This window comes from Dreissena polymorpha, chromosome 4 (genome assembly GCF_020536995.1).
Source record: "Dreissena polymorpha isolate Duluth1 chromosome 4, UMN_Dpol_1.0, whole genome shotgun sequence".
Classification (NCBI taxonomy): domain Eukaryota; kingdom Metazoa; phylum Mollusca; class Bivalvia; order Myida; family Dreissenidae; genus Dreissena; species Dreissena polymorpha.
The window spans coordinates 70,861,696-70,881,607 of NC_068358.1; the positions used below are offsets into that span (position 1 = coordinate 70,861,696).

The following is a 19,912-nucleotide window of genomic DNA, read 5'->3' on the forward strand; positions in this document are numbered from 1 at the left end:
TAGAGAGGTTGTAATCTTTACTAATTATGTCAACCTAAGTAAATTACAATTATTTTTTCATGTTTTAAAACAAACATGACATACTTGCCATTCTCTGTGAAAAGGGGTTTCTTGCATGGGCTTAAAGTGTCGTCCCAGATTATCCTGTGATGTCTGCACAGGCTAATCAGGGACAACACTTTCCGCAAAAACTGGATTTTTGCTAAGAAGAGTCTTTCTTTAAACAGAAAAAAATATCATAAAAGCTGAAAGCATTGTCCCTGATAATCCTGTGCGGACTGCACAGGCTATTCTAGGAGGACACTATACGCACATGAATTAAACCCCCTTTTCACAGAGCATGGCTCATATATTTTAAATAAAGATATAACGCATAAATATTCCTACTCATATGGATGAACATTTACCTACAAAGTGGCAAGATGTTAAAAACTATAAATATTTGTGCTGGTTATAAGTTTGCACAATGGTAGGACACAAACAGTGAAAGAAAAATCACTGTAGCCACCTTTCAGTAGGTGCCATTTTAACAAAAATGCGATGTTATGTGAGTTCAATTGTTTGTGGGCCACTTTTTATGTATTACTGTTAATGGAAGCATTTCTTTTTATGATTTACAGAAAGTGGTATTCTATATGCATTTTTATTGAGTTTACATCTTTTTTTGTGTAATACAAAAATTTGGGTGCATCAATTTTCCCAAACGAGATAGAGGGGGTTAGGAATCACCATTTAGACAATTTTCCATCTATCTGTCTTAGTGTCTGTCTTCTATAAAAAACAACAAAATATCACAATCTTTCTAATTAGGGCCAGCATTTAATACAAACTTAAAGTTATTTATGATACCACATTATGCATGTGAAATTTTGATTTTCCAAAATTGAAAAAATGTAGAACTTTGTTTCCCCAACTTTCTGAAACATGATTATAACAAACTGTCTTGATATTTTGATCAGTGATTATGGAGATATTTATTTTGTATACTGTGACAAGCTCTAATTAGTCTTGAGATGTCATTACCTATGTCATAAGTGCAGATATTTTAGATATTGCATATTCTCTAATAAATGCTCAGTTCGAATTTGGGCAAACCAAATTATTCAATTAATCGAGAGATTGCATTTGCAAAAGGGTAAATTGAGTAAACATGTTGATGCCCTCTACAGTGCAATTTTATTCGCTAAATGTTTGTAAAATAGATTCAACAATAAATTGTTTTCCAAGCAACTGATATTGCTCTTGCCTTACAGAATAATGTCTCGGGTCTGTTTGGGACTCTTTCTGGACACATGCTCTTGCCTTACAGAATAATGTCTCAGGTCTGTTTGGGACTCTTTCTGGACACATGCTCTTGCCTTACAGAATAATGTCTCGGGTCTGTTTGGGACTCTTTCTGGACACATGCTCTTGCCAAATGGAACAGAAATGAACATGATGTATAATCACCGTGCATCAGATGAGTACAACAAATTCCAGCTTGCATGTAAGAACTGTACTTGAGTTTTCAAGCTATTGACTGTTTTTTTTATGCCCCCTTCGAAGAAGAGAGGGTATATTGTTATGGTGGATGTCAGTTGGTCGGTCTGTCATTAGACCAGTTTGTTTCCGATCAATAACTTGTGAACGGATTGACCAATTGGCTTCATACTTCCCATATGCATTGGTCTTTGTTAGTAGATGACCCATATTGACATTTGGGTCACCAGGTCAAGGTCACTGTCACACTAAGAATGAAAATTGTTTCCAATCAATAACTTTTTAATGCAGAGACCAATTGGCTTGATACTTCCCATGTGCATTGGTGTTTGACAGTAGATGGCCCCTTTTGAAATTTGGGTCACTATATTAAAGGTCAAGGTCACTGTCACACTAAGAGTGAAATCGTTTGCGACCAATAACTCGTTAACTAATAATGATGATTTAACAGAAGTGAATAATTCTGTGTCAACTAAAAACTTATTTTAGTGGTTAAGTCACACTAATATGATAAGATTAAGTCTTATGATCAGTATTGTTGCAAAAAAAATCCTGTGTCAAGGCCCTATTTGGGGGGCATCTGTCTCCGACCGCCTAGCTCTTGTTTTTGTTGAAATTATTAAATCAGGACATGCATTATACTGGTACACTTTTCTGTGGTTGTGATGGAAAAATCATCGATTTAAAATTGGTAATCTACTGTTTGAATTATTTAGATTGAGCCCTTTTATATGTCAACCAATAGTGGAAACGGATACTGGTAACATTTGTGTCTTTAGATAAATAATTGATTTTTTATCATCTCATAATCATAGAAAAAAATACTTTTTTTTTGCAAGTGGTCCATTTCCTCTCATCACTCAAAATTGATGATTTACAAAAACCAACAAATCTCCTTTATATTCTTAAACTATAACACTCTGTATAAATCAGTGCAAAATATATAACACTTAAAAATGTTATTAGGCCAACCGGCCAAAAATTACCTAACATACATTTATTGTTTGTTATAATTTTATTAACAAATGAAATATTTTTTATTTTAATCTGAAATAAACATATGTAAGAAATGACTTTGAAGATTAGTCTTCAATAAGCCCTGGACATATTTTGTAACACACCAACACCCTTCATTTACAAGCATGTATGTTCTATTCTTCAAGGGGCTGTGCAGGACAATGGTAGCCTGTTCCAGACCCTCTTGCCTGCCAACCACTCCCTGCTGGGACCAGTCAATGTTGAGCCAGCCCCTCTGAAAGATGACACTCCAAACTTCTGCAAACAGAACCAGGAGTGCATATATGACTACAGGTACTGGAATTAAAATGAGTGGCATGTTGGGAAATCAGGGTTAAATAAATGTGCTTCAAGTGTCATCCCAGATTAAGCTGTAAAGTGTGCAAAGGTAAATCAGAGACAACACTCGTCTTAACTGGATGTTTGCTAAGAAAAGACTTACATCACACGAATAAGACCATACACGCGGAAAGTGTCATACCTGATTAGCCTGTGCTGACTGCACACATGCATTAAGCCCTGTTTTCCCAGAGCAAGGCTAAAATGGTCTCAAGGAAATTTTGTTTGGCTAAAGTTCTTTTTTTATTTTAATATTAATAATATCCACAGGCATACATTCTAATTTCTTTACGTCCCATATTGTCCCAGATTGTCCAAAACATGTATTTGTTCCTATACTGGGGGACATATTGTTTTTGCCCTGTCTGTTTATTGGTTTGTTTGTGTCAAACTTTCACATTGGCCATAACTTTTGCAATATTGAAGATAGCAACTTGATATTTGGCATGCATGTGTATCTCATGGAGCTGTACATTTTAAGTGGTGAAAGGTCAAGGTCATCCTTCAAGGTCAAAGGTCAGATATATGGGGGGCATAGTGTTTCACAAACACATCTTGTTCTTTATATACTTTATTATTTTATAATTCTAAGCAGCTAAGAAATTGTGAAACAAGCATAGTAATCAAAATCATACTTTAGACCATAGACCTCTTGCTGGAAACAACTAACGAAACAAATAATGATGGTTAATCTTTGACCTTGCCATTATTTGTGAACAACTAAGTACAGTTTTTCTATGTGAACACATCTTTGACCTTGACCTTGGCAGGCACACTGGATCCGAGGCTATAGCCAGGAGCAGCATTCAAGCAGCAGAACGATATGCTGCCCTGCACAACAACTTGCAACCAGGTAAGCCAAATGTTTTTTGGTTTTTTGGCGTAGCTGTTTAACGTCACTTTTGACCTTAGGTGACCTTTAGGTTACATTCATAAAAATGCCCGTGGCTACCCACGAATTAATACACTTCTTTTAGTCCATTGGCTGATTTGAGAATACCACCAGAATATTGGAAACATGGCAGCGTCTTTTTAACACTATTTTACTGCATGTTCAGCATGAAACAATTTTATCTCTTATGAAAAGGCATAATAGATAGAACAGTTTTACACTCAACTCTTCACATCAATACAATTTGTGCGTAGATTCTACACCTTCGTCAGTTCGCGGTTAGTGTGTGTGAATGTCAGAGTTTATATACAGGTCATCGCTGCGTCTTCACGACTACCTTATGTGCTGACCGGAGTTCGCGGCCAGTTAAATAATCGTTATATAATAAAGACACTATAGCGTGAACTAGGTGAACTGGAATTTTCTTTACAATACTACAATACCATGTGAAATATAATTTTTAATTAATTTAACAAGAAATATTCCACCATATTGACTAATGTATTAAGCATGAGCGCAATGATTCTTGATACTGTTAATACTCGAATCAAATAGCAATGCCCGACAAACCACTAAAACAGGTTTGTTCGAAGAACGGGCGTATAAATATTTAAAATATGTACAGATACTTCGCGTGTGGCCGGTTGACTCATATGTTTTAATTTCACTTCCATTATTCTTTTGGTTTTCTGTTTTGTATCTATAGGTTTATGACCAGCAATATGTAATAATGTAAAATAAGCCGCAAAAACTCCGCGTAACATCCCGTACAGCGTGTGATGCAGCTAAGAACTGCACTGAAAAAGACATTCGCTATCCTTGATCTCATTCATTGAACTCTTTACCTTTCATAAACTCCAACCACAATCAACGCTGTATATCTTTTAAAAAGATATTTCTTGTTATTTTCTACTTGCAATATTAACAAAGGCTAACCATGTATGGATGAATATTGGCAAAGGCACGATACTGTGTAGGTAATCATCCTTAATATAATGTCTTCAATCATTTAATGTATGTGTATAATATTACATAATAGTAAGTTTTTGCCTTTAAAAAGCTGTTGTTTGTGGTCCAGATGCCTATTAAATTCAACTCTGTTGAGTTTGGTACACATATTTGAAGACATTAAGCTGACATTATGTTACAATCTAACAGTCTTTAAAATGATATTTTTTACAATTAATTGATGTTGTTCATGCTTTTAGACTTTTTTCAAAGGTACTGCACACTCAAACAAATAATTGGAACTATGATTTTGCTGTTACCTAATGAGTATGGAAGAACAAAATTGTTTTGTTAGGTATAATGTCAATAGACTATGAAAAAGATATTTATTATTTTGGTATTGATTACTCACCAATTAATCTAAGCTATAGTTCTCACCAAAATGTCAGCATCTTTGACTGCGTAAGCTTACAATCTCCATTAACACTGTTTATTCTACAGGTATTAGTATGTTATTTCATACATGAGTTCGGGTGATTGCTTGAGGTCTCAGACCAAGTTCCATAACTCTGACCTGCAATATAGCAGAATTATGGCTCTTTTTGTACGTACACAATTCTTGTGAACATTAGTGTGCTACTATGCCATATCTATATACTTAGTATGTAGAACAGATATTGAATTAACAATTTTTATATGTGTTCGGGGTCCTCATGAACATTCAAATAACAAGACTTAACCCTTTGCATGCTGGGAAATTTATCGTCTGCTAAAATGTGCTGCTGAATTTCTTAAATTAGCATTTTCTTCAATTTTTTTCAAAGAATACTATCAGAATAGCAAACAGTTTGGATCCTGATGCGACGCCACGTTCTGTGGCGTCTCATCTGAATCCAAACTGTTTGCAAAGGCCTTTAAAATTCGGTTCCAGCACTAAAAGACTTAAACTGTGATCAGTCTATTTTCGCAGGATTATGCCCCCTGTTGTACTTATGAAAGTCAGGTTAAGGTTTGCATGAAATATGAAGTGAAGGTAAAGGTTTGCGTGAAACAACTACATATCTCTGTAATTATTACTTATATTCACACATGTTTTGAAGATCATTATGCAAGTTGACAGACGAAAGCCCATAACTATAAACAAGAGGGCCAAGATGGCCCTAGTTCGCTCACCTGAGAGGAGTCTGTTCATTCAATCTTTACCTAATGTCAAACATAACCTAGATATTGACAAGACAAACATCCTGGTCAAGTTTTATCATTATTGAACCAAAACTCTGGCGTAGGGAGTATTTTTGTTTTTGTAAGATTTGAAATGGTGACCTATATTTTGAGTTGACCCCCCTTACCAAACATCAAACTTTGCTTACAAGGATTTTGTATAATATAATGAAAATTTTGACAATCTAAGGGCAATAATTATGGAATTAATTATGTGATTTTGCTCATCATCAAACTTGACTGAGATCTTTCAGCAACTTTGATAAAGAATGCTTGAGAAATGTGAATGCTAGTGTTAACAAACCAAATGTGGATGGACTGACAGCGGACAAAGACCAATCCTAAAACCTCACCTGAGCAATCAGGTGAGCTAAAATGTTATTCACCGATCTAAGCCATTTTCCAACTTGTCCAAGAAATCAATAAAACCAATGTATTGACTAAGTTTCACAATGATAAGGCAAAAAATGTGACATCTATAGTGTTCTATCACAAGGTTTCTCTCTATATAGTCACATAAGGAAAACTGCCCCACTCCCCTGGCAGCCATGTTTATTGACCCATTGAGACCATTTGCAAACTCATCTGTGATATACAGTCAAACCTGAATTCAGCGGTCAGTCAAGGGAAATGACCAAAGTGACCATTGTCCACAGGTGACCGTTGAATTCGGATCACAATTTTAAGATGGTTTGTCAGTTGGTAGTATTGCTACGTCGTTACCCCACCCAGTCGTTTGCATACGGTGTTAAACAAATGCTCATTGCCGTTAACTAAGCATAATAACAGAATTTACGTACATTGAAAAATACAGAATAATATCTTATAGATTGATTTAATTTCATATTGTTATTAAACTAAAGCAATGACTTTATCAACGCTAGTATAATTGTTTACTCATGCATCTTGATCATTCAATAAATAAAACTTTTCACGTGCCGTTGACGTCGACGTCCATACAAGTCTAAAAAGCTGATTTGGTTTCATAAACCGACAGTACGGTGATATTGTACTGTTCTAATAAGAAAAAGACGCAAAAAGTTTGTTAAAATTTATTCGTACGCAAACATCACACAAAAAGCATTTTAATTCAACAACCTCATACAAAATACAACGCTTCAAACTCACATTTGCATTCGATTCATACTCCTATATAATTACTCGCTTATGCTTAAGCACACTCTGCACTTGCGTACATCCAACACAGAGCTCACTTGCTATTACACGCAAACTTTTTCCAGATTCAAACAGTTTCAAACACTTGACTTGCTCCTCTAATGTGAGGAACTTACGTTCACCACTCATTGTTATTCCGTGATTTATTATTCCGATGGCTTTTAAAAGTGTTGTGAAGGCTAGAAAGCTCTTTTAAAGAATGATCCGAAAATATTATTTTAAAATCAATACTCAATATTGTAAGTACAATGTACTAACTAGCGGTCATTTAATTAGGTCATTTAATAAGCGATTATTACTTTAAACTCTGTCAAAAACTCTGACATATTTTCTGTTGAAGAAACCCCCACAATTATCCCGGGAAAACAAACCTTCTCAACACCTTATTATTTGTTTACACGCAGCGGGCCGCTTTTATAATATCAAAGGCAATTACCGCTATCAAACGCTTTAACCGCAAAATAGACGGACAAATGATGTGCAGTGTTTTAAATTTTCGCGACTCGAGACGATTGACGCGTGACCGTTGATTTCAGTTCAAATTTGAATTTTGGAGTTGAATATAGTGGCCGTTGGCCGTTATGGACAGGTGGCAGTTAAATTCAGGTGTAATATAGAGTGTTTTTCGTCGGGGGATTCCAGACTGACCGTTGTCTGCAGGTGATCGGTTAATTCAGGTGGCCGTTAGGTCAGTTTTGACTGTACATAAAACAAATCTATTCACCAAGTTTCATGATGATTGGGCAAAAAATGTGACTTCTAGTGTGTTCACAAGCTTTTTTTTACTATATAAATATAAGAAAACTCCCCCCCCCCCTGGCAGCCATGTTATTCAACTGACCGGAACCATTTTTCAACTCAACTCTTGTATCAAGGAAACAAATGTTCTGACCAAATTTCATGAAAATTGGGCAAAAAATGTGACTTCTAGAGTGTTCACATGTTTTCACTATATACATTTAGAGAAAAATGCCCCGCCCCTTGGCGGCCATGTTTTTTCACTGATCTGGACCATTTTCGAACTCGTCCGACATATCAATAAAACCAATGTATTGATTAACTCTCATGATGATTGGGCAAAAATTGTGACTTCTATAGTGTTTACAAGGTTTCTCTATAGCCATATAAGGAGGTTTTTCAATGGACCGTAACCACTTTTGAACTCAACCAACATATCATTAAGAAAGACATATAGACAAAGTTACATGAATATTGAGCATTAAATGTGACTTCTACAGTGTTAACAAGTTTTTTCTTTTTTTTTGACCTAGTGACCTAGTTTTTGACCCAGCATGACCCAGTTTCAAACTCGATCAAGATATCATTGGGACAAATCTTCTTACCATGTTTCATGAAGATGGGACAATAAATGTGGCCTTTAGAGTGTTTATGAACAAATGTGGACTGACGGACGACGGACAAAGACCAGTCACAAAAGCTAAAAACAAGAGCTGTCACCATAGGATGACATATGCCCCCTATAAACGCTTTGATAGAAGTTATAGCATTTTTCGAAACCTAAATGCAGATTTTGAAACCTAAATGCGGACCCTAACTTCAAGGTAAAGGTCACAGGGGTAAAAAATTGTATGCGTATGGAAAGGCCTTGTCCATATACACATGCATACCAAATATGAAGGTTATATCTCAAGGGACGTAGAAGTTATGAGCATTTTTCGAAACCTAAACGCAGATTTCGAAACCTTAATGCGGACCCTTAGTTCAAGGTCAAGGTCACAGGGGTAAAAAATTGTGTGTGTATGGAAAGGCCTTGTCCATATACACATGCATACCAAATATGAAGGTTATATCTCAAGGGACATAGAAGTTATGAGCATTTTTTGAAACCTAAACACAGATTTCGAAACCAAAACATGGAACCTAAGCTAACGTCAAGATCACAGGGGTAAAAAATTGTGTGCTTATGGAAAGGCCTTGTCCATATACACATGCATACCAAATATGAAGGTTATATCTCAAGGTACATAGAAGTTATGAGCATTTTTGGAAACCTAAACACAGATTTCGAAACCTAAACGCGAACCCTAAGTTCAAGGTCAAGGTCACAGGGGTTAAAAATTGTGCGCATATGGAAAGGCCTTTTCCATATACACATGCATACCAAATATGAAGGTTATATCTCAAGGGACATAGAAGTTATGAGCATTTTTGAAACCTAAATGAAAAGTGTGACGGAAAGACGGACAGACAGACAGACAGACGGACAGTCCGATCACTATATGCCACCTTTTCTTTGAAAGGGGGCATAAAAACATCCAACCTCGAATAAAAATTAACACATAAATGAAACACCGCTATGGTATACTGTATTTTTATGAAAACATTAATAATCAAAGGGGAGTAACTACTGTAAACTTAAAGGCAATATTTAGAAGAGTTGTCTCACATGTTACATGACCTTAATTCATGATTGTTTGCAAGCCTTTTTACTATATAAATATTAGGAAAACTGCCACGTCCCCCTGGCTACCATGTTTTTCAACAGACCGGAACCATTTTCAAACTTAACTCGCGTATCTAGGAAAGAGGAAACAAATAATCTGACCAAATTTCATGAACATTGGGCCAAAAATGTGACTTCTAGAGTGAGCACATGTTTTCACTATATACATATAGAGAAAAATGCCCCACCCACTGGGGGCCATGTTTTTTCACTGATCTGGACCATTTTCGAACTTGTCCAAGAAATCAATAAAACTAATGTTTTGACCAACTTTCATGATGATTGGGCAAAAATTGTGACTTCAAGAGTGTTTACAAGGTTTCTTTATAGTCAAATAAGGAAAACTGCCCCGCCCACTGGCAGCCATGTTTTTAATGGACCAGAACCACTTTTGAACTCAACCAACATATCATTAAGACAAACATTTTGACAATGTTACATGAAGATTGGGCATGAAATGTGACTTCTACAGTGTTTACAAGTTTTTTCATTTTTGACCTAGTGACCTAGTTTTTGACCCGGCATGACCCAGTTTCAAACTTGACCGAGATTTGATTGGGACAAAGCTTCTGACTAAGTTTCATGAAGATCGGACAATATATGTGGCCTCTAGAGTGTTTACGAACAAATGTTAACTGACGGACGGACATACGACGGACAAAGACCGGTCACAAAAGCTCACCTGAGCAATCAGGTGAGCTAAAAACAAAAAATCTAATTAGTAAATCATAGTCAAATTTGTTGTTTCAATTTTATAAATCTTCATCTTTAGTTAACATATACCTTCTTACAACCACAGATTTTCGGTTTCAAATATTTCCCTGTGGTAATTATATAAGGAGATATATAAAAGGTACATGAAATGCTATCAAACTAGGAGTGTGGTCGAGCAGACATCTTGGGACAGCTCTTGTTAAATTTTGTTCTGTTCTTGACATCTTTTGCTTTACTACCTGCAGTGAGGTCATGTGGCATACTTGACGTGCCTCGGTCCAAGAAGACAAACTATGATTACAAGCTGGGAACCACGACAGAGATAATCGACTGCAGAGTTGGTAAGCTGCAGGGAACGGCTATTTACACATGTGTAGAAACCTCCAATGAGACCCAGGCATGGTCCCCAGCTGTAGATGCGGTCTGTCACGGTAGGTTGTTGGCATCTTTACCTTCTTCTTCAAATTGTCATTCAAATTATTGTTAAAAGGACCTTTTCACAGATTTTTGCATGTATTGAAGTTTGTTATGCTTTATATTGATAAATGTAAACATTGGATCTAAAGAGCTCCATTTAAAAAAAAACAAGAATAAAATTTAAAAAGAACAAAAAGTAACCCTCAACTGGGCTCTAACCACTGATCCTTGGAGTATAAATATCTAACGCTTAGACCACTTGGCCATCCAGGCTCATACAATAAGTGATGTGTTTTATACTTTATATCATCAATCCTCTTAGTATCACAAAATATTACGAAAACAACAGAAATCTCCAAATTATTCAATTGTTTCGCTTTGCAACCCTTTATAATTTTCAGGTTATTAAATCGTCAAAACATGCATATAATGGTTATTTTAGAGCATGGTAAATATTCAGTATTACTGTTTCCTCTTAAATATTATAACTAGAACAAAAACTTGCGAATCTGAAACATTTTGTTTAATTTTGTCAATTTATACCAAAACGTGAAAAGGTCCCTTTAATATTACTCTGAGTATTTATACTTTAATGCGACATTTTGTCCTAAATGTATTTCTACATATACTTTATTAATCAAAGAAAATGACTGCAAAAATTATTTAAAGATATTAGCTTGTTAAAAGGATATAATATTCTGAACTTTTTATGCTAAACTTAGTTAGGCATATTTTCAATTTTAAAAATAGTTAATTTTGGATTAGTTTTAACATTTTAGAAAGGTATACCTGCACACTGAGATATATGAGGATAAATCTCACAAAGATATTTTTATGCCCTCACAGGAGGGCATATAGTGAGTCCGTCCGTCTGTCTGTCTTTACGTCACACTTTGCATTTAGGTTTCACATTTAGGTTTCGAAAAATGCTCATAACTTCTATGTCGCTTCAGATTGCAACTTGATGTTTGGCATGCATGTGTATCTCATGGAACTGCACATTTTTAGTGATGAAAGGTCAAGGTTATCCTTCAAGGTCAAAAGTCAAATATATGGCTTCAAAGCAGCGCAGAAGGGAGCATTGTGTTACTGACAAACACATCTCTTGTTACATTCTAAATTTCACAATATGCACATAACATACTTGAATGTTACACTCAGGCACTATTAGAATTCTGCTATCATTTGCTTTTCCTATCTTTCTATCATTTTGATGAATCCATTTTTCCTCTTGTTCCACAGTTGATGATGCTGAAGACGCTGGCGTTGGCCTGATTGTTGGCGTGGTAGTTGCGGTGGTTGTCGTGGTTGCAATAGCCGTCATAGTGGCCTGTCTGGCAGTGCGCAAGAGGAGACAGCAGTAAGTGTCAAGTGGGATAGATTAAAGAGCGACAGGTAAGGGTTGTATTTGCATTAATACCCAATTCTATTGCTGGACTTACTCGATGATTACAAAACTCAATCTGTATACCTTATGCAAAGAAAACAGAATTGAGGAGTAAACTTGATGTGTGATGGAGTCACAGTGAATTTTGAATTCAAGAACCTTAATTACAATGTGTTCTTGACTTTGGTGCCATCATTTGCATGAAATGATGTTAAACATCTCCAAATAAAATAGAAATTAAGTCTCTTGACCCCTTTGTATAAGAGTGGTTTGACTTAATTTGGATATTTCATCAATCATGCGATGTTTATTTGGTAACTATTAGTACTAAGTTAACCCTTTGCATGCTGGGAAATTTGTCGTCTGCTAAAATGTCGTCTGCAGAATTTCTAAAATTAGCATTTTCTTCGATTTTTTTTCAAAGAATACTATCAGAGTAGCAAACAGTTTGGATCCAGATGAGACGCCACGTTTTGTGGCGTCTCATCTGGATCCAAACTGTTTGCAAAGGCCTTCTAAATTCGGTTCCCTCACTGAAAGAGTTAAATCTTTCAGTACCTATACTATACTTCTTGAACAGAATTGAATGGTAATGCTGAATGATTATGAAGCAAATACAACCCTTGATATCTGTTTAGTTTTGATACCTATGGACAGTCAAGAAAGGGGAACTGTGCATGTTTCCTACCTCATTATCATCAGTTCACTCTTAGTTTTAGTTGTGCTAAGGCAAGGATAAGCATATCAGTAGATCATGAAGGTGAACAAGTGTGTTAACTGTGATGAAACCTAACTGCAAAATATAAAATATTGGTACAAATTAAATTACACTTTTTACAAGAAATTTAAATCATCTAATTTACTTCATATCAACCATTTTTCACTTATTCAGGAAGCATTGTTTATTGTTATCAGTTTGTATTATAGAAATTCATCATCCAGTAAGGGAATTGCAATCAACTTTTCATTATTTAGTCTACAATAAATACAAGACTCAATAATTATTATAATCACATGATGTAGCATCAGAGGAGAATTACAATATTTTGGTGACTGTCAGTGGTGGGAGAAATTCTTTCAAGGGCGTAGTTTATTTTGGGTCTTAAAAAAAATCAAATTTAATGCTCATGTTTTGATTAAGTAGTTTACCAAATCATTTGATGTGATGTTTTTAGCCGGATTTTTTTCGAAAAAATCTCGGCTTATAGATTGATGTTGTCGGGCGGGCGGGGGGGCGGGCGGGCGGGCGGGGTGGCGGCGTGCTCGAAAATGTTAAAGTTCTTATTTCATGGTATAACTTTGGTATGCTTGGACCTAGAGTCTTCAAACTTGACATGAAGGTTGGCCAGGATTAACAGATGACCACTGGTCATTTCAAGGTCATTCATTTGAAGGTCAAGGTCACTGTGACCTTCAATATAAAAAATGTTAAAGTTGTTATAACTTTGGTATGCTTGGACCTAGAGTCTTGAAACTTGACATGAAGGTTGGCCATAACTAGTTAGTAACCACTGGTCATTTCAAGGTCATTCATTTGAAGGTCAAGGTCACTGTGACCTTGAATGTAAAAATGTTAAAGTTCTTATTTCATGGTATAACTTTGGTATGCTTGGACCTAGAGTCTTCAAACTTGACATGAAGGTTGGCCAGGATTAACAGATGACCACTGGTCATTTCAAGGTCATTCATTTGAAGGTGAAGGTCACTGTGACCTTCAATATAAAAATGTTAAAGTTGTTATAACTTTGGTATGCTTGGACCTAGAGTCTTGAAACTTGACATGAAGGTTGGCCAGAACTAGTAAGTAACCACTGGACATTTCAAGGTCATTCATTTGAAGGTCAAGGTCACTGTGACCTTGAATGTAAAAATGTTAAAGTTGTTATAACTTTGGTATGCTTGGACCTAGAGTCTTGAAACTTGACATGAAGGTTGGCCAGAACTAGTAAGTAACCACTGGACATTTCAAGGTCATTCATTTGAAGGTCAAGGTCACTGTGACCTTGAATGTAAAAATGTTAAAGTTCTTATTTCATGTTATAACTTTGGTATGCTTGTACCTAGAGTCTTCAAACTTGAAATAAAGATTGGCCAGTACTAGAAGATGACCACTGGTCATTTCAATGTCATTCATTTGAAGGTCAAGGTCACTGTGACCTTAAATGTTAAAATGTTAAAATTGTTATAACTTTGGTATGCTTGGACATAGAGTCTTCAAACTTGACATGAAGGTTTGCAAGCACACTTAGATGACCACTGGTCATTTCAAGGTCATTCATTCTAAGGTCAAGGTCACTGTGACCTTGAATGTAAAAATGTTAAAGTTCTTATAACTTTGGTAGGTAAAAATGTTAAAGTTCTTATTCCATGTTATAACTTTGGTATGCTTGTACCTAGAGTCTTCAAACTTGACATAAAGGTTGGCAAGTACTAGAAGATCACCACTGCTCATTTCAATGTCATTCATTTGAAGGTCAAGGTCACTGTGACCTTCAATGTTAAAATGTTAAAATTGTTATAACTTTGGTATGCTTGGACCTAGAATCTCAAACTTGACGTAAAGGTTTGCAAGCACACTTAGATGACCACTGGTCATTTCAAGGTCATTCATTTCAATGTCATTCATTTGAAGGTCAAGGTCACTGTGAACTTAAATGTTAAAATGTTAAAATTGTTGTAACTTTGGTATGCTTGGACCTAGAATCTCAAACTTGACGTAAAGGTTTGCAAGCACACTTAGATGACCACTGGTCATTTCAAGGTCATTCATTTGAAGGTCGAGGTCACTGTGACCTTGGATGTAAATATGTTAAAGTTGTTAATACTTTGGTATGCTTAGACCTAGAGTCTTCAAACTTGATGATCACTTTTGGAGTGATCATAAGGCTGTCTGGATTTCTGTGTAGGTATGTGAAAGCAAAACAATAAATAGTATTATTTCATCTAAGTTTATTTTCTTACATTTGATAATGAAATTGATGGAAACTTCAAACAATATGTTACTAATTTGCTAATAAAAAATTGAGATGAAACTTTCCTAATTGTCAATTCAAGTTCATATTTGTGACCTTAAATGTTATTGTTGTTCATGTATATGCATGCATTCAAAACATAACACAAGGTTTGCTCATGCCTTGAAAAGTACTTACATTTCATTTTGACCTTTGAACAATATTTCAGTAATTTAAGTATTGCATTGACAAAAACACGAAAGGTACTTTCCTGTCATTTAAATCAAAAATCCGGCTTCAATGCGGTCATCTCCGACCGCGGAACTCTTGTTTGATATTATCATTGTTTAAAATAAAATCCAGTTAAAAATCAGACTTTAACTTTAATTATTATATCTAGTCAATGCCATGCTTGCTTTACTGAGCCAATCCAAGAATGTGAACTTTTACGACTTAGTTTGCTTGCAAAGATATCATGCAACAGACCCGCCCAATACAGCGCCTTGTTCTGCACTTGAATTTTATTTGCTTAACCTGGCATGTCTATGTTGTGTAACTTACTGTCCTATGTATTCTTGTATGTTTCACCTTCACAAACTGGCTTTTACAAGCAGTGAATTACTTATGTTTTTCTTCCTGTGAAAAATACTGATTATTACTGTGTAGAACTGCAGATTTTGGTTAAACAATATTTCTAATAGATTTTAATTGGATTTTACAATAATTATTGTTTTGTCTCTGTCCTTAATTGTATTAATGAGGAAAAGATTGAGTTGTAAACATAAAATCAACAAAATATCATTAATTGCCAAACCATTAATGTAGTTGGTCTTTTTTCGGTTAAGTTCATGTAAGACTCACTAAAGCATGAATGGGGATATCAACATAACTCTGGCACTTGGACTTACTAAATATTTGGCAGTGTTAACACAACACTAACAATGGTTAAGTTCTTGTTGACCATGCTGCACATGTTGACTATGTTGACACAACTGGTTATAGGGGTAGACTGAGCCAGAAGTGGTATCTGCATGTGGAAAGCTTTTAGAAAATGCCATGTCTGTCATTTTTATTGTAGAAAGTGGAAGCGGTCAGGGGAAGCACATTATGTCGAAGAAAGTCAAACCATGAAATCCTCTGTGTAGAATTTGAAGAAATACCAAAGTAAAATATGATGGAATTATTTTAAGCAGATTCAGTTTTCTAACAATCTTTTTATAAGACAAACCTATTAAAATTATTGTGTGTTTTTTATGGATAATCATTATGCATTAAATACTGAAGCAATGTTAATGTTTCAAAGATAATTTGAAAAAAAAGTGTTGTACTAGAATAGCATTTAAAATATGCTAATAATTACAGACACCTGAATGGTGCTAAGGTAGGACGTTAGATTTTTCCTGCAAAGATTAAAATCAAGAAAAATGCTTTTTTTTATTAAACCTTTTCTTATTATTATGTCCTAGAAGGAGGGCATATAGTGATCGGACTGTCCGTCCATCCATTTGTCCGTCACACTTTGCATTTAGGTTTCAAAAAATGCTCATAACTTCTTTGTCCCTTCAGATAGCAATTTCATATTTGGCATGCATGTGTATATGGACAAGGCCTTTCATTCCATACATTCCGAACTTTGACCCCTGTGACCTTGACCTTGAACTTAGTGTCCGCGTTTAGGTTTCGAAATCTGCATTTAGGTTTTGAAAAAAGCTCATAACTTCTATCAAGCATATAGGGGGCATAAGTCATCCTATGGTGAAAGCTCTTGTTATAATTATGTCCAATATATTATAGCATTGGAATTACATTAATGAAAAATAAGAGAGCTTGAGAACAATTTACTTCAAAGTGTTTGATTACAATGTGATACAAAGAAACTGCTTTAAAGGAATTAAGGACATTCCAGAAAGAATATGAATGTTTGCAATGAACAAACATATTTTAGATATATTTTTTTATTGTTGTACTTGCTATTTTTATAGTTAATTGATGTTTGTGTTGTAGAAAAGTTTTTTTTTAATTCTAATTTGTTAAGTATCACAATATATGATCTTTAACCATTACAAAACATTTTTCAACATTATATCAGGGTAATTATTTATTTAATAAACCTTCCATTACATTTGCACTATTCAATTTATTATCACAAAACATAAATGCATTCTTGCTCATTAATTGAGGCTAAAGCATTAATGTTACATTATGAAATCATTTGCTTCTTACATTCAATGAAATAAATTATGAAAAAAGTGTTTAGCTAGTTTGAAGACTGGAACCTCATGTATGGATCATGTAAAGCTTTAATAACATTAATCAGGCATTGACCTTTATGCATGAATATATTGATTTAAAAGTATCTATATGGCAAAATCATTAGTATTCATATACCAGAATCAGAATTTGCAGATTATGGGATATACCACTCATATAAAAATGTAGTGTTATGTTGGCAAAATCATAAGCATAATACCAAAATCTGAATTTGTAGAATATGCCACTCATATACAAATGTACTGGTATGCTTTTATTTATGTCGCAAAAAACATTTATGAACAAACCTGGGATAAATATAAGACATAATTCAAGAGTGTCATTTGTGATAAGGTAAACAATTATAGCGAAATTGTTGTCAAGCTTAAATATGTTAGTGTTTTTCAGATATGATTGGTTTAAGTTAGATGGCATTGTTTTATGTCCCACAGGGTATCAACCAGTATTCAGCTCTCCTTAATTAATACTCCTGCTTTTTCTACCATGTATATGCATGTATTCCCATAAACATACATTTAGTTGATATTAGGTGTTGTAAGACAGGGGAGTCTTATTAAAGATATGGTGACAATTTAGACGTTCAAAAAGATTGTGGTTTTTTTTTGTAGTTTTAAAGTCTATGTACTTTGCGAGGATGAAATTTGAAAGACACAAAGGAAATCCATATTTCTAGAGTGAATACAGACTGCTTGCTTTTATACCCCGACTAAACGAAGTTTAAGGGGGTATATAGGAGTGAGCTTGTCGGTTGGTCTGTCGGTCGGTCCATGTCCGCTCTCTTATTCAAGTAGTTTTCATCCGATCTTCACCAAACTTGGTCAGAAGTTGTATATAGATGATGACTAGGCCAAGTTCGAACATGGGCCTTGCCGGGTCAAAAACTAGGTCACGGGGTCACTTAAGACGTTTTGAACATTCTGTATGTTTTCCGCTCTCTAATTCAAGTAGTTTTCATCAGAGCTTCACCAAACTTGGTCAGAAGTTGTATCTAGATGATATCTAGGCCAAGTTCCAACATGGGTCATGGCAGGTCAAAAACAAGGTCACGGGGTCACTTAGTGCGTTTAAAACATTGAGCAAGGTATCTGCTCTTTAATTCGAGTAGTTTTCATCTGATCTTCACCAAAATTGCTCAGAAGTTGTATCTAGATGATGTGTAGAGGTCAAGTTTGAATATGGGTCATGCCGGGTCAAAAACTAGGTCACTGGGTCACTTAGTACGTTTTACACATTCGGCATGGTGTCTGCTCTCTAATTCAAGTAGTTTTCATCCGATCTTCACCACACTTGGTCAGAAGTTGTATCTAGATAATGTGTAAGTCAAGTTCGCACATGGGCCATGCAGGGTCAAAAACCAGGTCACGGGGTCACTTAGTGCGATTTAAACATTGAGCATGGTGTCCGCTATTTTTGTGAAGACAACATGCAAAATATTCTGTGTCAATGCGGCATGTGGGGGTGTCTGTGACAAAGCTCTATTTATTATTAGAAAATTATTAAATTACTTGTAATTTAAACAAATACTATTTAAATTCCACAATCAATATGTATATCAAAATGCAGAATGACTCTCAGAAATGAGCAGTTAAAGATTTCAAAAACTAGGGTATTTAAACTAAAATAATATTTAAACAACTTTTCAACATAAAAAAACAACAATCCTTGTATTTTAGGCCCAGGAAATCAATAGAGGAGCCTGGTTACAGCACAGCAACAAAACATGATGGGGAAGATACTATTTAGCAATTAAAATAAGTGCATCATCACATGTTATTATTGATTGTAATTATGATTGTTACATTTTGATTATTATTATGATTGTTTAAAAGGTAAATGTATTATGAAACCCAATTATTATTATGATTGTTTAAAAGGTAAATGTATTATGAAACCCTCAAAATTGGCAGCGATAATTATTTTCATGTTCCTAGGTTTTCTGACATCTTTATCAAAATAGAAACTTTGTTTTTACATACAATTACAAATAAATAGATAACTGTTTTTCACAGCCTGTTGATAAGTTGACTTGCCTATCATGTTTACATTGGTTTCCATTGTTGTAAGCATTTTACTTTTTAAGTATGTACTGTATGTGAACAATTTTATATACATGTATATAATTAAATGTCATAGTCAATTCAGTTATGGATGGCCAACATGCCCTACTTGTTATAGTTTTTGTAATGGTCTTTATTTGCATATGAATGGTTGTGTTTCATTTTGTAAGTTTTATGATGTACTTTTTACTCTGAAAAATGATGATCTAGAGTGTATGTTTGTGTATCAGTAGTTTATATTGCTTTTTTGTACCTTCCTTAAATAAATCTAGAATAAATGTGTGACTTTGTTTGTACTTGTATATGGGCTAGACATAAATGGAGGAGTTTGATGAAAGTTTTAGTTTTTATTTTCTCAAAAATACATATTTTGCTGGAAAAAACCTTAAATGCTGTCCTTTTTCAAACTAGCTTGAGTCTTTTCAATTGATGAAAAAACAATCAGTCTATTAATAAAGAGATTCATCACCTGATTGATTTATCCATTTAATTTAGGCGTAAACAAGAATTTAATACATGTCTTAAGTAAATTTCGGAACATGTACGACACTTATGGTTTTGTTTATGCAAGAACAGTTG

General features: G+C 34.8%; 1 protein-coding gene across 5 annotated transcripts in view; it reads left to right on the forward strand.

Moving 5' to 3' along the window:
- The window catches only part of LOC127876440 (sushi domain-containing protein 2-like), a 57,104-nt gene extending 37,493 nt beyond the window's left edge, over positions 1–19,611 (forward strand). For 2 of the 5 annotated variants that reach the window (XR_008047860.1, XR_008047858.1), the window contains exons 16-22: positions 1,366–1,486; positions 2,643–2,790; positions 3,606–3,688; positions 10,496–10,681; positions 11,910–12,027; positions 18,950–19,105; positions 19,151–19,611. Coding sequence is in view for 2 of the 5 variants with exons in the window: in XM_052421728.1 (XP_052277688.1) it covers positions 1,366–1,486; positions 2,643–2,790; positions 3,606–3,688; positions 10,496–10,681; positions 11,910–12,027; positions 18,950–19,019 (726 nt within the window). In the remaining 3 variants the exon portion in view is untranslated. Of the gene's footprint in view, positions 1–1,365; positions 1,487–2,642; positions 2,791–3,605; positions 3,689–10,495; positions 10,682–11,909; positions 12,028–16,083; positions 16,170–18,949 lie in introns of all 5 variants that reach the window. The other 3 variants (XR_008047859.1, XM_052421729.1, XM_052421728.1) reach the window with 3 other exon arrangements.
- The last annotated feature ends 301 nt before the right edge of the window (positions 19,612–19,912 follow it).